General features: G+C 48.3%; 2 protein-coding genes across 11 annotated transcripts in view; both read left to right on the top strand.

The window, feature by feature from the left end:
• Positions 1–4,576, top strand: part of DEPDC5 (DEP domain containing 5, GATOR1 subcomplex subunit) — a 40,540-nt gene extending 35,964 nt beyond the window's left edge. For all 9 annotated transcript variants that reach the window (XM_066199341.1, XM_066199349.1, XM_066199345.1 and 6 more), the window contains 3 exons: positions 988–1,048; positions 2,127–2,209; positions 3,001–4,576. In XM_066199341.1, coding sequence (XP_066055438.1) covers positions 988–1,048; positions 2,127–2,209; positions 3,001–3,296 — 440 coding nt within the window. In that variant the 3' untranslated portion in view covers positions 3,297–4,576. The remainder of the gene's footprint in view (positions 1–987; positions 1,049–2,126; positions 2,210–3,000) is intronic.
• Positions 4,577–4,667: 91 nt separating this feature from the next.
• ANHX (anomalous homeobox) lies at positions 4,668–15,902 on the top strand. Of its 2 annotated transcripts, XM_066199979.1 has the most exons (8): positions 4,668–5,573; positions 6,194–6,318; positions 6,511–6,634; positions 7,519–7,705; positions 8,185–8,317; positions 8,568–8,830; positions 13,004–13,091; positions 14,925–15,900. In XM_066199979.1, the coding sequence occupies exons 1-8, from the start codon at positions 5,322–5,324 to the stop codon at positions 15,133–15,135; spliced, it is 1,383 nt and encodes a 460-aa protein (XP_066056076.1). In that variant the 5' UTR covers positions 4,668–5,321; the 3' UTR covers positions 15,136–15,900. The 2 variants fall into 2 exon arrangements, with proteins under 2 accessions (XP_066056076.1, XP_066056075.1); XM_066199978.1 differs by having other exon boundaries at positions 6,194–6,634; positions 14,925–15,902.
• Positions 15,903–16,449: the final 547 nt, after the last annotated feature.

The raw sequence follows: 16,449 nt of genomic DNA, 5'->3' as shown, positions 1-16,449 counted from the left end.
TCTGCGCAAACAGGTCACTGTTGGCATGTAGCTGATGTAAAGAAACTCCTTTACCAGCCAGCCCTGGGGGGCTGAAGGAGCTGTTTGTACAGGTCAGCAGCCCCTGAGGAAGGAGGTGCTGCAGGAAGCTGTGCTGGCCGGCCGGCTGTGGGCAGGAGGGGTGGTCTCCCCAGTGATGCTTGCCCTGCACACCTGACAGAGCCCATACCTGGTAGCTGTTGGTTTGACAGACTCTTGTGTCTGTTTTGCTGGTAGACCCACAGCTGCTCTGCATTTGTATCCCGTGTTTGTTGATTCCCCCCCTCCCTAAGATTGGGCTTTCACCACTGCCATCCTTCTTTTGTTGTTGCTATGGTTACTTTAATGGTTACAGTGTTTGCACATGAGATTAGGCACCAGAAGCTGCAATCTCCTTTTCTGCAATGTGACCTCGCCCTGTTCAGTGAGCCTGATGTGGTAAACCTCAGGTGGAACCCCGAGATCAGAGAACTGTCCCTGTGCAGAGAAAGGCAAAATGGCATAATGAGAAGGGACAATTAGCAAAAGGCTCTGTTTTAAAATAGTAAATATGATTTTTTTTAATTAACCCTTGGCTCAGTGTGCAATGTACGTGACACTGTGTACAGTGAATGTGACAAATCCATATGCTGTGAGATCACCGTAGCCCAAGTGACTGAATTAAAGATTTTCAGAGCACTCTTGTGATATACAGCAGCCCACTCTTCTTCCTTGCCCCCTTCCACACCCCCCCTTTATGTTCCTCTCCTTCATCTCAAGAGACACAAATAATAAATTCAGGGATGAGTCTGCTACTGGAGTGTACAAGACACATCTTTACGAGACAGCTGACAATAAAATGTGACTGAAAGGAGTGGCTAGGGGGGAAAAAAAGAGTGCACGGAGGCCTCCTCAGGAAAACTGAAGTCTGGAAAAGGAAGGGAACAAAGTAGCTTGACTAGATAATTGTTACCTTTTTGTTTCTTTCAGGCTTTGAACCAGAAACGTACTGGGACCGAATGCATCTGCTGCAGGAAGCAATAGCACACAGGTATGTCTGCGGTGCAGCGGGGTGACCAAACAGTTCCTGTCTCCCTGGATAGTGTGGGATGTTCAGCCTGTGCTGAGCGGTCGCTCCTGACTCACTGGGTTCTGTGCTGTCTGCCTGTCTGCAGGCTGCTTACACGCTGACAGACTGACATACAGCCTGCGTGCCCTGGGGCGGTGCTGTGGGGGCACGGGGCAGCTCTGTGCTGTTTCAGCCTGGCACTCCTTAGGGGCCAACCTCTCCTCCTAGGGAGGGCCTTGCCTTTGCAAAGTGCCCGTTATTCTAAGCTAAAAGCAGAAAGACTAAATAAAAAAAGTAAATAGATTCTTCCTGAGAAGGGACAGTTATTTCCTTCGTGTGTATTTAGCACAGTCTTGAACTGGGTGACACCTGATGATTGACAATAGGCAGGAGACTGGGGTGGGAGCTGTACAGAGGAGGTTGGGCCCGATTTAAGAAGGAGTTGTTGGAAGCTTTGGATACTATCTAGCCTTATCTCTTTGTGTGACTGAGCTGCCAGTTTCTTTCATGGTGTTGCTGCCAGGGTTTCTTTCATGACAGAGAGGGCTGTCTTTTGTAATGGACTTTAGCTTGGAAATCAGCTTTTATTAGTTTACAAAGCAGAAGGGGAACAAGTATCCTACAAACAGCAGAGAACTGCCAGGTAAGCTGTTTGAAGTTCTGCATGGAACATTGCACATCATGAAAATAGTAATGTTGCAGCTTGAAACATGCCCAGGGAACAACGTCTGTCTGGACTATTGCTCTTCCCTCCCTTGTGTGCAGCTGCCCCATTTTGTCAGAGACTGCTTGGAGCTGCTGCTCTTGATTCCAGCTCAAAGCAGGACAGGGAGCAGTGTGGGGTGACAGGCTTTCACACTGTCTGGCAGGGGCAGAGAATATTTGGAGAGGCTCAGCTCTCTTCATCCCTTTTCCTTTGGCCTTCAGGCTGTGAGAAAGGGATAGTGGAAGGATTTCCTCCGGTGCCCCTGCCTTTGGTTGAGGAATCCAACATGGAGTGGCTCTTTTTATCCTTTTGCTTTCTTTTCTTTTTTAATTCCCCTTGTTTCTATTTCTTCAGATTTGGATTTGTACAAGACAAATATTCAGCCTCTGCATTCAACTTCCCAGCAGAAAACAAGCCCCAGTATATCCATGTCACAGGTGAGCAATATTTGGGAGGCTCTGTGGCAAGGAGGAGGTTATTACAAACAAGAGAACCATTTTACACGTGGTTTGTGGTTTGTGTCAGTGATGTTGGTGCTGTTCTGTCCCGAACCAGACGACAAGTAGGTGTGTCAGACAACACAAAGCAGTAAACTGGAGGGGGCAGTATGAAAAGCATGAAGTGTTGCTGCTAATAAATGGTGTTTGAAATGTTGCTTTACAGTGGCTGTGAAACTTTTCTTTCCAGAAGATGAGGAAATTTTAAAAAGTAAGGCAAAGCTTATTCCTAGGTCAATGTAAATAAATGTGTACCCAGAAGCTGGAAGGAGGGAAAGGTGTGGGGACAAGCCAGTGCTCTGTTCTTGTGCTTGAGATCTGTTGTAGATGAATCTCTACCCATATTCACTGGGTGGGAGATAGATCAAGCATTTAGGGTCCACTTGCTGAGATGTGAGAACAATGACAGGAAGGCAGTGTTTGGAAAATTGCAAAAGAGGATGGAAATAGATGGGAAGTTAGCAAGATGGATCAGAGCCTACACCTTTCCTTCATTCTGTGCTTGTGAGAGAGGGCAGACAAGTGCAGTCCCTCCCGGGGAAGGATATAGGAAGAAGTAGCACCTGAGAGCCAGTGGGAGTGAGTGGACAAAATCCCATTTTCTCTTGCTAAAAGGCAATTAAATGAAACTTTCCATTTCGGGCCAGTTTCATTTCAGGATTTAGCGACTCAGCTGGCAGTGGCAGGGGCTGAGGCCTGCCTCAGGCTGAGGTGCTGTCTGTTCCCTGCAGGGACGGTGTTTCTGCAGCTGCCCTATTCCAAGCGCAAGTTTTCCAGCGGGCAGCAGCGGCGGCGGCGCAACTCCACCAGCTCCAGCGGCCAGAACATGTTCTGTGAGGAGCGCATCGGCTACAACTGGGCCTACAACACCATGCTGACCAAAACCTGGCGCTCCAGCGCCACCGGCGACGAGAAGTTCGCAGACCGCCTGCTGAAAGACTTCACGGACTTCTGCTGGAACAAAGACAGCCGCCTCCTCACCTTCTGGACTGATTGTCTGGACAAGATGCATGCTAGTGCCCCGTGAATCTCTCAGATCTCTTAGGGAGACAGCTAGAAGCTTTACCTTGTGGCAAGGAAGTAGAAGTGAAGAGTCTCTCTGTTGGATTCATATTGAGGCTCCAAGAGGACCTGAGCAATATTGCTGTTGATATTCAACGGAATTTGATTAAGTGCTTGGAAAAAAAAAAGAATCTGAGCTCTTGGCTTGCCAGTGTCTATCACCTGACCTCAGCTTGGTTTCAAGTAGCTACAGTCCTTGGTTGCCAAAACTTTAGTTAGAGCAGAGGTAAAGGAGGGAGAGTGCAAATGGTTTTCAAGGGCAGTTGGGTTCAGCGCAGTGTGATGGTATCAGCTTCTGGTCGCTGGAAATGACCGGTTGGCATCTGATGTGCCTGGCAGCAGCCTGCCCCTTCCCCTCCCAAGGTGTACCCGGTTGTGTGAATATGTAAGATAAGATGTGAGAGATGCTTGTTAAATTTTCATACATGTAAATAAGTAAAATGCAGAAAATGAAGTGACCTCATGTTTTGTTGTAACTCTACAGACAGCAATACAGACTTGATGAGTAAAAGAAAACAATTGTCTAAAGAAAATACTGCTTTCTATGTTCAGCTGAAAGTTCAGTGCTGGGGCTTTGTCTTTAATCATGCAGGATTTTCTGTCTTCAAGTCTGGATCACAGCAAGAGCAGGAAGCCTGTTACTGTCTGGCAAGGCCAGCCCCAAGGCCTAAGGAGAAGTGGAGGGCCACTGAACCCAGGTTGCTGCTGAGGGTTATGGGCAGGTTTTTGGAAGGCGTCTGCATGCTGCAAGAGGAAGCTGCCTGCGCTCAAGTGTGTGGCCTTTGTCTTTGCAGGGCCTTGGCACGCCGGTTCTTGAAGCGCAGATTTAGCGCGGGACACAGCCGTGCCCACGGGCCGTTGGCCCCTGCTGCCGGATGGTTCCTCCTTGTTACATGTCCTCGAGAAATGGAGTCGGGGGGGACTGACACCGTCGCGGTGGTGTTCAGATCTGATTCAAGGCAAAGCGTAGCTGCTTCCGTTTTTTATCCCCTAAACTGAGTCAGGATGATTCACCTGTTTTCAGACAGCACCCACCTAGAGAAGGCGGGTTTGAGCTGTGTGCCTCTTCATTCAGTCGCTCTAAGTGTGTCAAAACTATCAGTGCTTGTCTGAACCCCATTAGCGACTTAACAATACTCTCTGCCGTGGAAGGAAGTCGTTGCCATCTCTTCCGTACGGTTCCAGCCTGTTCTGCGCCCCGGCCGTGGCTGCGCACGCGGCGGGTGCTCGGTCGAGGCTGCGCTGGGGGCGGAGAGCGGGCCCGGCCCCGGGGCCCCGCCCGGGGATCGCGCCGGCGGCCCCGCACCTGAGCCCGCGGAGCCGCCGGCGCCCGGACACCGAGCGAGGCCGCGGTGAGGACGGGGGTCGGCGCCGGGCCGGCTGCGGGGGCCTCGCCTCGCTGCCGGCGAAGGGCCCGGGGCTGCCGCGTGTCCCTGCGCTTTGCGGCTCTTTCGCGTTTTCCCCGGCGGCGCTGGGGCCGGGGCCCGGGGGGTGTCCGCGGGGAATCGCGCCGGCGTCCTCTTCCCAGGAAAACGGGTGAGAAACGGCCCCGACGAGGGTCTTACATTTTAGGGTAACTGCGGTCAGCCCGGGCCTGTCTGTCCCGTGCCATTTTGGAAAATTTTCACCCAATTAATTTCTCCGGAATGTCTCTTGGTAGTTTCAACCTGTAAGCAGTGGATATAAACCCTAGAGTTTCCGAGTTTTGGGGAAAGTTTAATGTGTCTTTCTGAGTTCGGTTTTCTCAACTGCAAACCCGGTATGTCTTTAGCTTTTCAGGGCTGCTTTAGGCCTAGTTTTATTTTAAGCATTTTCAGGTCCTTAGGATGCTTTTAACAGCACAGTGAATTTCTTTCCTTAAAAAAAAAAAAAAAAAAAAAAGAGAGAGAGAAAAAAATGGCATACCATGGAAGCTAAAAATAGGAGATAAAGGGTTTTTATCTAACCACAACTTTGTGCATTGCATAGAAAAACCTTTCAACAGGACATCATGATGATGCAGTTCATGGCCATGTTAAAGAAGAATGAAAATGAGCATCACCCGCCCACCAAGCTGTTGAATCTAGCAGGACAGCTTTGCCAGGAGCTCCAGATCCCGTCTCCTGGTCTGGAGGAGCTGGTTGAAACCATGATGGGATGCAAGAACAAGACATATTTTCTCACTAACATCCATATTGTCCGGGCCTGTGTGTCTGTTCATATCCATAAAGGGCAACATGATGCAGCCTGCAGTGTCCTGGAGGTAGGGATGTGTTCTTCAGTTCTTCACGGAAACAAAAAGCCACGGTAGAAAAGCAGCAGTTAGAGCTGTTAGAAGTACCTAAAGTGCAGCACACAGAGCACTCCCAGCTTGTGTAGGGCAGTGGAAGGTGCCAGGTGTGCAGTGTTGACCTGAAACACAGGACAAAGCCTTAGCTGCAGGCACTTAGAGATAAACAGCCAAGGGGGAAAAGGTAACTGGGAGATTATGAGGTTGGTGGTAGCGGGATTTTTGTTCTGCTGTGGTGCTTCTTGGTGTTCTTCACAACCTTAGGGCTCAGGACATAGAAGTGTTGGGAAGGCCAAGGTTAGGGGGCTGGGCAGGGTGGGAATACATGAGGAAGGCTGGAGGTGCCACTCAAGGTGAGGGATTTTTGGCCTCTCGATCTGGTAATGAAGACCTTTTCACCAGGGGAAGAGGAGGAATTAAGCAACTCCCTGTGTTCATGAGGGAAGGTACAGCCAGCCATATGCTTAGACAATGCTACCAGCTCTGTCAAGCCAGTAGGAATCCCTGAGTAAATTTCTGTTGAGGGTTTTCTCCTGTCCACATGGTCAGAGTGGCTCTCCAGAAAGGTTTGCTTACACACAGTTTTGTTTTAGTATTGCGAGGCAGAAGAGAAGGAAGAGCTGGTGCAACTTTGGCATGAGATTCACTACCGGAAGGTTATGGAGAAACAGCAAGTAAATTTTCTGACACCACTGCAGAAGTTCCGCTGCAGGAGGAGGTACTGCACTGTGGGGAAACTGAGATTTATTTTTTTTTTTGGTGCAATTTTCAAATGGAGAGGCTGGTTTTACACCTCGAGATGCTTGGTTTTTCTTGGTATTTTGACCATTTGTGGCAATGTGAGGAAATTCCCACGAATGGGACTTATTCCTTTGGGGTCCTTTTTAATCCCATTTTCTCCTGTGTACAGGAATCCTCCACCTGTTTCCCTTTGTCCCGAAGGTTTGAAGAATCGAAATTATTCGGAAGAAGTACGCCAGCACCTGCACAGGTTTGCTGCAGAGGTGACAGCAAATCCAAACAAGAAACAGCGGGTAGGGATATGCTGGGGGTCCTTCCCATCAAATCTCTCTGCCACAGGAATGCAGGACACTGCAATCAGGAGCTTACAACTGGTTCAATTTCTAAATCTTTGTTTTCAGAAGATTCATCAGGGCTGGGATTCCTCATATTTGATCTTTCCTTAAACATTTCTTTTAAAAATCATCAGGTTCACGCTAAGTAATTTCTCTTACTGTGGACAAAAAGTTGAGGGACAATAAATTCCTTACTGGGTTTTTAACAGTTCTAATATTGTAGTGATTGAGCATAGGCAACCAAACAACCATCACTCAGCAGAGCTCTATTACAATGATAAATAGTCCTGACTTGACTGAGTAACAGCCTATATAAAATTTCACTTTGCTTACCAGAACTTATTTTGTGCTGACTTTTCACATGCTGGTAATTTGATGTGATGATACAACAGGCTGTGTTGGTGTGTGCATGGATCTACCTTCTTTGGACAGGGACAGATTTGTAATGGAAGAGATATGCGAGTTAAATCAATAAGCACTGTTGATCCCTACCTTGCCAGGTGAGGGCTTCAGACTTCAATGTCTGCCTCTGTGAAGCTGTCATTCCATGGGAAAAGCATGCTTTGGTGAGGGCATTATCTGGTGAGCAGTATAGAATAGCAGTGGCTTCCTTAGCAAACAAATTGTCTGCGAGTGCAGGGTGGAATTTGCGTTCTTTATCAACTCTGAGTTTATAAAATGGTCTCTGCTGGATCCACTAGGCCTATTGGAGACCTAGTGAATAAATGACTCTGACTTTTGGATGGTCTTTTGCTGGACTGCTTTTGGAACTGAAGGGAAATTCCTGATTATTTGGATGTGATTCTTTTTCCTTGGATTTCTCCCTGTGCCTGGGTTTGCAGGAGGGATTGGCTCGGGACATGAACCTGCAGCCAGTTCAGGTCTATAACTGGTTTGCAAATTATCGACGACGTCAAAAAGCCCGCCTCCATCAGAAGGAACAGCTCAGCAATTCGCGTCCTGAGAGGGCTTTGGCTTCCCACACAAATGAGCCACAGCGTAAAGGATCCCACACTTCACAAACTGCAGGTTTGTCTCTTCCTAATGGGTTCAGGATGTGGTCCAGAGAGGTGAAAATCGATTTTAAATTCCCTCAGGAAGGGAAGGATATTGCTTCTTCAGAACAGCATTATGTGCTGATGGCTCAAGTGGATGCTGGAGGACTCTGCTTCGTGGAGTGCTTCATTGTTTGGCTCCAGGCTGTCACTCCAGAGGAGCAGACACTGCTAAGGCCTGTGCAACACAGCTTAGGAGAGATGCCTGGCTTTAAGGAGGCACCAAATGGAAGCAAATACATGGGAAGCAGCAGGTTTTAGCTCTCAGATTTTGGAAACAGGGCTCTGTACTCCAGGAAAATCCAGTATTTCCATGTCCTTCCACAGACACTTAACCAAACTTCAGTTGCAAGGAACACAGGGGTCTTGCTGCATTTGGCAGATTAGACTTGTTTTGTTGCCTTTTGGAGTAATCGTTGGGGTTGTTTCAACTGCTTGGCCTGCACCTTTCAGATGGATCTCATGTGGGCATCTGCCCTGAACAAGTGGAGGTAACCCCGACGCCCTGTGAGCCAGGATGGGAGCAGTCAGCTGCACCTCTGTATAAACCTCCTGAAGGATCCTTTTTAAAGATGCTGGAATCCAGGTGATGTATGGCATCTTTACAGTGACAGGTCAGAAATGAAGCAACATTTAAATGTATTCATGGAACTGACTTCCATGTTGGTGCCTTGGGGACATCATTTAGGAGCCTTGCCACCACGGATGGAAATGTTCCATGTCCAGTCAGAGCACCTCATCTCCCAGCTGTGGAGGGCAGGATTCAGAGCTTTAGCTGGGGGTCCCCTTTTGGCAAAGCAACATGTCTGGCTGATTAATTTTCTCCATCGTTGCAGCTGTCTGCAGAGCCCTGAGCTGTATGAAGCTGGAACAAGCAAGGCTTTGTTCACCACTCACAGCACTGAACAACCTGCGCCTCTTGGCACTGAGGCTGTGATGGAACCAGGAACCTGCTCTGGCTCTCCTGTGCTGCTGCAGGGGGGCGTTGCCCTGGGCTCTAACGAGTCCCTTCCCTCTGTGAATTGTTGTCTGCCCCTGTGGCAGGCCTCTGACAGCACCGGAGGAGGCTCTGGCTCCATGTGGACCCCAGGTGTGGAAGGTTAGTAAAACTGCACACAGACTGTGGACCTTAAGACTTTCCAAGCTTCCCTTCCCATTGTTGTAAACACTCTTGCTCACTTAAGGGTCCTGATTAAGGAGAGCAGGGCTTATTTTGAGCTTTGGAGTTCTACTTCCATGGGAGTTCAGTGAGAAAATCTGTTGATTTAAGGTGTTGAAACAGACATTGTTACCTACTCTTTTCCCTAAACTGTAACCACTTCCATAAGATAGTGGTGGATTCCTTTTAGTGTTTCCACTGAGAGAGTCCCTCCAGGTATTGTCCGCTCACCTTGTCCTTTTGCAAGCTTCTGAGTTTTTAATGCCTGTCATGATTAAGATATTGTCTGAGAAAAGTCTGTGAACTTCTTAACTGTGACTTAGTGCTTGTCTTCAAGCACGTGTTCTCGCTTTCCTTTCTCCCTCTTGCTATTTTTTCTCTCTTCCCCTTTGTCTTCTTCCTGTCCAGTCTTGTTCAGCATTCCCACCATCTCTTTTCTTCTCCTTGTTCTTCAGAACAGACTTGATAGGACGCATTAGTGACGTCCACTTGCCTTTGCTGTAGGTCTTGTCGAGCAGGAAGGGCTGTAACTGCACCCAGGCTCTGGTGAATGCGGAGCAAGGAGGGAAGGAATACCTGGGTCGGGGGTTGGGGCCGTGTTATCTGGATCTGTACTTGTGTTTAACACGCGCATTTATTTCAGCAGGTGTCAGAGTTCCCTTGAGCGCAGTCCCTCAAGGTGGCTGTGTTGAAGCCAGTTCAGAGAGAATCAATCAGCAGTCAGATTTACAGGATGAAAGCTTAATCCTTAGAGAAGAACAGCTAGGGACCCCGGAATCTGTTCCCCACAGGTAAAGGGAGGGAAAGCACAGGGCTGCCTAAAGGCAGGAATAGAAATGATGCTGAGTCCAGCCATGTCTTGATGCTCTGTTGAAGAGAGTCACAGAAATAGTGACACGCCTCGTTCCCAGGGACTGCTTCTCCTTGTGTCCATCCTTCTCTGCCAGTATTTATGGCTGTGCATGGGTAATGTTGTCTAAGCGTACATGTGTGTGTGGCACAAAGGAGATTTGCAACCAGCCTTATCAGGAAAGACATGACCCCGTGTTTTTAAAGCAGGTTCAGTTTCTGAACTATTTGCTTGGTTTTGTCAGAAAAGCATAACATTTACTGGTCCAGTGAGGGCTGGTTCTGTGGGCTGGGCTGGTAGGGCCTGTACTTAATCCTAAAATAGTTTTTGTAGCTTCACAACCTCATGACAAGATTATTCCATGGTGCAAGCTTCCAAATTGGAAGACAGAGACAGGCACTGTTCTCTCTTTGTTTTCCACCTATAACAAAGGTTTCAGATTTTCTCTGGGAATTGAGCTAAATTCAGAGAATGCAAACCAACAAAAATTCATGCCATTTTCCACATGTTATACAACTTTCATAATGTTACATAAAAATAAACACTGCCAGACATTATGGGCTTCCTCTAATTTACTGATCTGCAAGACCGAGCAGGAGCAGCAGCCCTATTTGATAGCCCTTCTGCTTGCCACTGACCAGCGTTTGTGCCAGCACGGCACTGTCAGTATGTCAGAAAGGCAGGTAGGAAAAGCTTTATTTCCACTTCAGACATGAGGAAGCAGAGGCACAGAAGGCTTTGTGTCTTGTTAAACAAGTAAATGCAGTGATTCACTGGAGATAAAGATTGGTGAGGCTTTGGCCCCAGTTCCCTCATGAAAACATTTCTGCCTTTTACCCCTGTTTCCCACTTGGCCTGGTGCCTCGTTCACATTCGTGTCAGACTCCTTGCTCTGAATTGCTGGGGAGAGCCCAGATCAGGCATTGTAAACCTCAGGCTGCGTTTCAGGGTTCACAGTTTTAAACAGTGGCTAAAGATCCCGAAAGATCAGCAAGGCTAGCTGGCAATATTTTGGCTAGGTTTAAAATTGCATGTTCTGACTCTGGAGTGAGCTCATGTTTATTTTTAAAATATGTTCTGCCAGTAGAAGAAATCTATGGTGGATGTCTCCTTGTTGGGTATGTCAGTGTGCCAGGCATCCACACACCCTTTATCATATTCCTGTGAGGGGCAGGACTTGCTGCTTTGTTGGCACCTTTTGGTGAGGACATAGTTATTTGAACTTGATTTGTAAGCCCTGTTTAGTGGCCTGGTCCAACTCCCCCCAAAACTCTGACCTCCTCAAAATTACATGAATGCTACGGAGCATCCATCTTTTTTCGGAAGTGAGTGAGGCTTAGGCTGCATTTTCATTTTGCAGTTTCTCTCTAGGCAGCCAGGAGAGCTCTTGTGGGTCGTTTTGGGTAAGATCACTGCTCAGTCAGTGAGGATCACCTGTGTTGTAAGGCAGAGCCCTGTAACAGAGGCAGGGATTAGAGTATTGTTACCAAAGTCCTCTTGAACAGTCACGGTGCAATGAGCCTCACTCCTCTGGGGACTCGTGGGGTAACAGATCAAACTGTAAGGACAGGACAGTGCCCTTATCCTGGTTTTAGAGCTAGGAGTAACACAAAAAGAAGGACATTATTTAGCCAAGATCATCTATCTGGAGCGGGCTCAGTGTTACGCTCTCCTTGCTTCCGGAGCACTGGGATAGAGCTACAAGTCGGCCAAAGGGCCCTTAATCTGCTTGTCTCAGTTTTAAAGATGCTCACCTGGAAAGGACATGGCCTCAAAGCTTATCAGAACAATTCCTGTTGATTTCTTTCATGGGCTTTTTACAGCCACTCCTACGCACTTGGGCTGTGTCCAAACCTCTTCTGATCTACAGGGCTGTGAGGTGGGAGTGTGAGAAGGAACCAGGCTGGAAGCTGACTGTCTCCATCTGCTTCTGCTGCCTGAGAGGAGGGTTTGATCCAGCAAGCGGACTGGAAGTCCCTGTGGGACACCAAACAGATGCTCCCCTTTACAGATAGTGGTGGTGTATCCTCTTCGCTCTGCAAGTTGGGACAGGTGGAATGTAGCCCAGCTAATGGTTCTTGCAGACTGGAAATCTCGTGCCTTCCACTTCAGAAAGAAAAGCACACTGAGCTCTATGGAGAAGGCATTCTGCATTTATGAGCCAGCATATTGATTTAGAAAATGTCCGTGCCGAGATGTTCGTGGCAGCTTACAGCTTCTGCCTGCATTTCTGGGATTCCAGCTCAGAGTGCTGGGAATCCTCCTGCTGTTAGGCCCTCCCCTCTGGACACCCCAGCATCCTGACACTGGCAGGCAGCGAGGCCCAAACCCACCAACAGAGGCTACTTTTTGGCATGTTGCATAACTGAATTGCAGAACTCATTGCTAAGGGCACCGTGCGTGTCGGTGTAAGTGGGCTGTGAAAAAGCATGAGACAAATTCTTGAGAGGGTGGGAGAGGGAATTGAGCCCATTTGTCATTAGGAAATGTGACTCTCTGAGTGCAGCTCCAGCAGAGGAGTCCCAAGGCTGGTTGCTGGAATCTGGGGAGCATTCCAAGAGAGGGCAACTTGACACTTATCCTGTTGGTTTTGCCTCTACTCTACTAGTTCCTTTTCTCCTATACTCTACTAGTGGGCACCTCTTGTCTGGGCCTCTATGGACACTCACACCTTGGGCTGTTCCTGGTGGTGGTACAGGCACTCTTGGTGCACCAGAGAGACTTTTGAGTTGGTGATGATGGGAGAGAACATCCCATTCTTGGGTACCCAGCGTCTGCCCCTTGACCCAGTGCCCACAGACTGGTCTTTTTGAGGGGCTGGCAAAGCCTCCGGGGGAGCGTGGATGGGGGACCCAGACTCCACTGCTGGCCTTGGAAAGCTGGAGCAGAAGCGTAGCCAATGTTGTGTCTTGTCTAAAGCCACATATTTTGACTCTGAAGGTCTTTGCTTTTAGAACACATTCCAGGAGTGAGACATTTTGGGAGACACCTCCTTGTTTATGGAGAACGTTTTGGGGCAGATGGAAAGTTGCAAACTGAGACGTGATTCCCTGTATGCCGCTCCGGTCAGGGCAGTCTTCCCACTGCAGAACATTTATTTTCAGGCCATAACAATTTTGAGAGATGGGGCAGGTGTGTAGACCACAGAACTCCATCGAATGAATAGTCTTGCCAACAGCCCTTCTTGTGCTGCTGCAAAACATTACAGTAAGTGGCAAATAGAGCAGAAATACAAATGCACTTGTATATTCTATTTTTTCCAGTTCCTCTCAGACTGTGTGTGACGAGCCTGAGTGCCCACCTGTTTCTGCACCCTGTGTGGAAGAAAGCCAAGCCTTGGGACAAGGGCAGGTAAGAGCACACCTGAAGTTCAGAGAAAGGAGCTCTGTATGCATGATCCCCTGCAGCTCTCTCAGAGATGTGAAATCTCATATCAGATTTAATTTGAAACATGTTTGATCTAAGCATAGCTTCTGGAGTCCAGTCCAGGGCAAGCTGGGCATTCCCTGGGTAACATCCAGCAAATAGTAGAAGGAAAGGTGGTTTTGCTGATCTTTTTCCTACTTGAATTGCAAATCAGACCCTGATTTTGCTAAATGTGCCATTTAAATGGTGGCCAAAAGATCCTGTGCAGATCCAAAGTGTCATTTAAATTTTCAGCAATGGAGGGCTCACCTATAGAGCAATCACATGAAGATAGCTGCTTGAGGTCCTCCCCTCTAAGGCGTTTTGCACAGTTTGGCTCTGTTCTCTCAGACATCTTAAAATGTTTAATGTAATTTTCATCTGCAAGTCTGTGTTAATGTTGAGGAAAGGGGATTTTGCACTGTTTTGAGATGTCTGACAGCAGTATACAGAGCAGTGTGATTATTGGCCGGGATAAAGAAGGTAGTTCCATGCTGTGGGTGCAGGGTGTGTGCGCCTTCTGATGGGGACTTCAAGGCAGTAGAGAATGCAAGTTAGAACTCTTGTGCTTTCAAGGGGATGGGACCTAAAAACAGGACCCAAGAAAGCCTTATCTAAGCTGTACATGGATGTATATTTTGGCTTTACATGTGCTGGTCTAACAGGCAGCATCCATCGCTGTTTCCCTTGCAGTGTGAGCTGCTGGGGAAAACCTTTTCAAAAGAGATTACAAAAAGCAGGACCCATATCGGCTGGCCCCATTAAGAGAAATGGCTGCAGCTCTGAGGGCAGTAACAGAACCCCTTTTGAGCCTCTGAAAGCATCAATATAAAGATCTGTATCTTAGGAAGTGGCCTTTTTACCAGCCATAATGTGAGCCAGACGAGAAGGAAAGCTTTGGGCATTAATAATGAATGAGCCTTTTCGAAGATTCCCAGAGCAGGCGGTCTCTAGCTAGTTTTCATCTTGCTGTTCTGCATCCTTGCACTGATTTTGCAGTGGTGAAGGAATGTGACACTCAATACACTGTGGGCTGGGGAGCAAGATACTGAGTGATGCTTGCAGATGCCAATCTTCAAATCTTTGTAATAATTACTCAGTTCAGGAATTCAGAAAAGCAATTTTTGCATATTTTTGTGTGTGCTCTAGGAAAAGGAAGAACTTGAATGGGTAAATGATTTTGCAGCATTCTCCAGACTTCCTGGGCACTTTGCTTCTTGCTGAATCAACTTACTCTGGGCTTGTGGCAAGAATATGCCGATATTTGGTTCCTATGGCTGAACCACAGAGGTGCAGATGAAAACTTTCTTGTCCACACAATTCAGGTTTTTTTTTTCTGTTGGTCATGCATCCCGTTAGAACCAAAATGAGAACGAAAGCAAGCAAACAAACAAAAATTTAATTCATTTAGGAGATGTTTCTTTCTCTCCCTGAGCAGAGTTCCCTGATTAATTCCTTAATTATTAATTATTTACTTCATGTCTTACCCTCTGTCAGTTGCTGGCTTTTATAGGAGCCAAAGCGTAGGGTAAAGCAAAGGGAATTGCTGTGCTTTGAATTCCTGGGAGTTGGATTGTGCTCATCACTTCTACACCCACTGATGGATTACTCTGCCTGAACTTGGAGGGGAAGAAAGCCTTTGTCACACAGCCCTGACCAGTGACATTCCCTCCCATCGCACACCTTGTGCTGCTGGCTGCCAAAACGAGCTCTTCCACCATAAGCAGCTGTGTTAAAATCATACCTGGTGAGGCTTTGGTTCTTTCCTGTGTCTTTCAGGTCCAGCAGGATCCAACTGTTAACTCAGCAGTCAGTGACATGTTCCAGGCAGCACTCCTGCTCTGTGAATTTTCTGCTGGTGGACGGAGGTGACCTGCCTGCAGATACACTCCACGAGTCTGCACTTCCCCAGGAAATGTTCCATTGCTTCCTCTTTCTTCCTTGTTCTTTTTTTTTTTTTTTAATGGAAGAAGAATCTGATAGGGGATGAATAGAGTGAGGGAGAAGGATTGAGGTGTTTCCAATGGTTACAAAGTTTGGTTTAGTTCCAGTTTTATTAAGAATTTTGCAAAGGATAGAAGAAAGCGAAGGTGCACTGTGGACTGTTGGTTTTTCCTGGAGCTGTACTGTAGATGTTAAAATTGTCAGGGCCTTGGTTCTGTGGCAGTTACGTAGATCTAATCATAGCACTGGCCAGATCCAAGTCCTTGGTTGCATCACGAAGGTAAAAAGAAGCTTCTGTGCTCAGAGGAGTAAAATTTGGTTACATTGCCTTGCAGTGGATATTGGATAACCTTTTCTCAGGCTTAGAAAATAGGTCTCAGCTAAGTGCTGGTAAAATACTGCAATTTCTTATCCCTGCTTTCCTGTTGCACTGCAGGGGGTAACTTCTGCAGCATTCCGTACTCTGTAGGGCCACAGGTGACACAAATCGGAGCAGAGCAGAATTCTCAGCGCTAGGACACGCTGTTTTTTAGGTGTTTAATACAAGAAGTAGCAAGGCAGACCCTTCATGCAGGTTTAAAACTAATCCTGCAAGTTATAGGGTGGGGTTTGGGGTATTTTCCTGAAGTGCTACTGTATTTGCAAAATGTTTCACCTTTGCCAAACCTCCAGCCCCCAGATACAGGGAGAAGATGCCTCCCTTGCCTTTTGTTACAAAGTTTTCAAGTAAAGATTTTCGTTTACTGTTTCTCCAGTGTTCGTTTTTTTTTTTCAAGGTAATGGTGTGAAGTGATATTTTTCACATGGCAATTATGTATTAAAACACAGGACCAGCTACCCTGGGAACACCTGCGGATGCTGATTGCCTGAAGCCTCCGTTATTTTGTTGGATCTCTCTAGGACTGCCCCTTTCTCGTTTGTGTTTGGAACAGCGGTGCTTGGAAGGGCTCGCACGCGTTCTGGTTTATCGCCGTCAACAGCGGGGCCGTGAGTGGCTGCGGGCGTTCGGACAGGGAGCGAAGCCGCCGGGCTGAGCGGCCCTGAGGGGCCAGCCCGCCCTGCCCTCACGGCCCCGCCGCCCGCTCTCCTCCGCTCGGGGCCCTTCCCGCCGCCCGCCGCCGCCTCCCATTGGCCCTCGCGCCGCCCGCCGCCGCCCTCCCATTGGCCGGCGGCCGCTAGCAACAGCGACAGATATATCCTGCCGCGCCCTGATTGGCTGTCGCCTCCCGCCGAGCCATAGCAACAGCGGGGCGGGGGGGCTGAGGCTGAGGGAGCGGCGGGAGCCCTGAGGGGCGGCGGACGCGCCGGGGCCGTTGCCGTGCTCTGGGCGCTGCCGCCGTCCTTTCTGCGGCCCGCGGTG

Source organism: Chamaea fasciata, unplaced genomic scaffold (assembly GCF_029207755.1).
Source record: "Chamaea fasciata isolate MVZ Bird 193981 ecotype frontalis unplaced genomic scaffold, bChaFas1.0.hap1 SCAF_18, whole genome shotgun sequence".
Lineage (NCBI taxonomy): Eukaryota > Metazoa > Chordata > Aves > Passeriformes > Sylviidae > Chamaea > Chamaea fasciata.
Note: the sequence above shows the minus strand (reverse complement) of the source record. Positions and strands in the feature narration are given on the sequence as shown.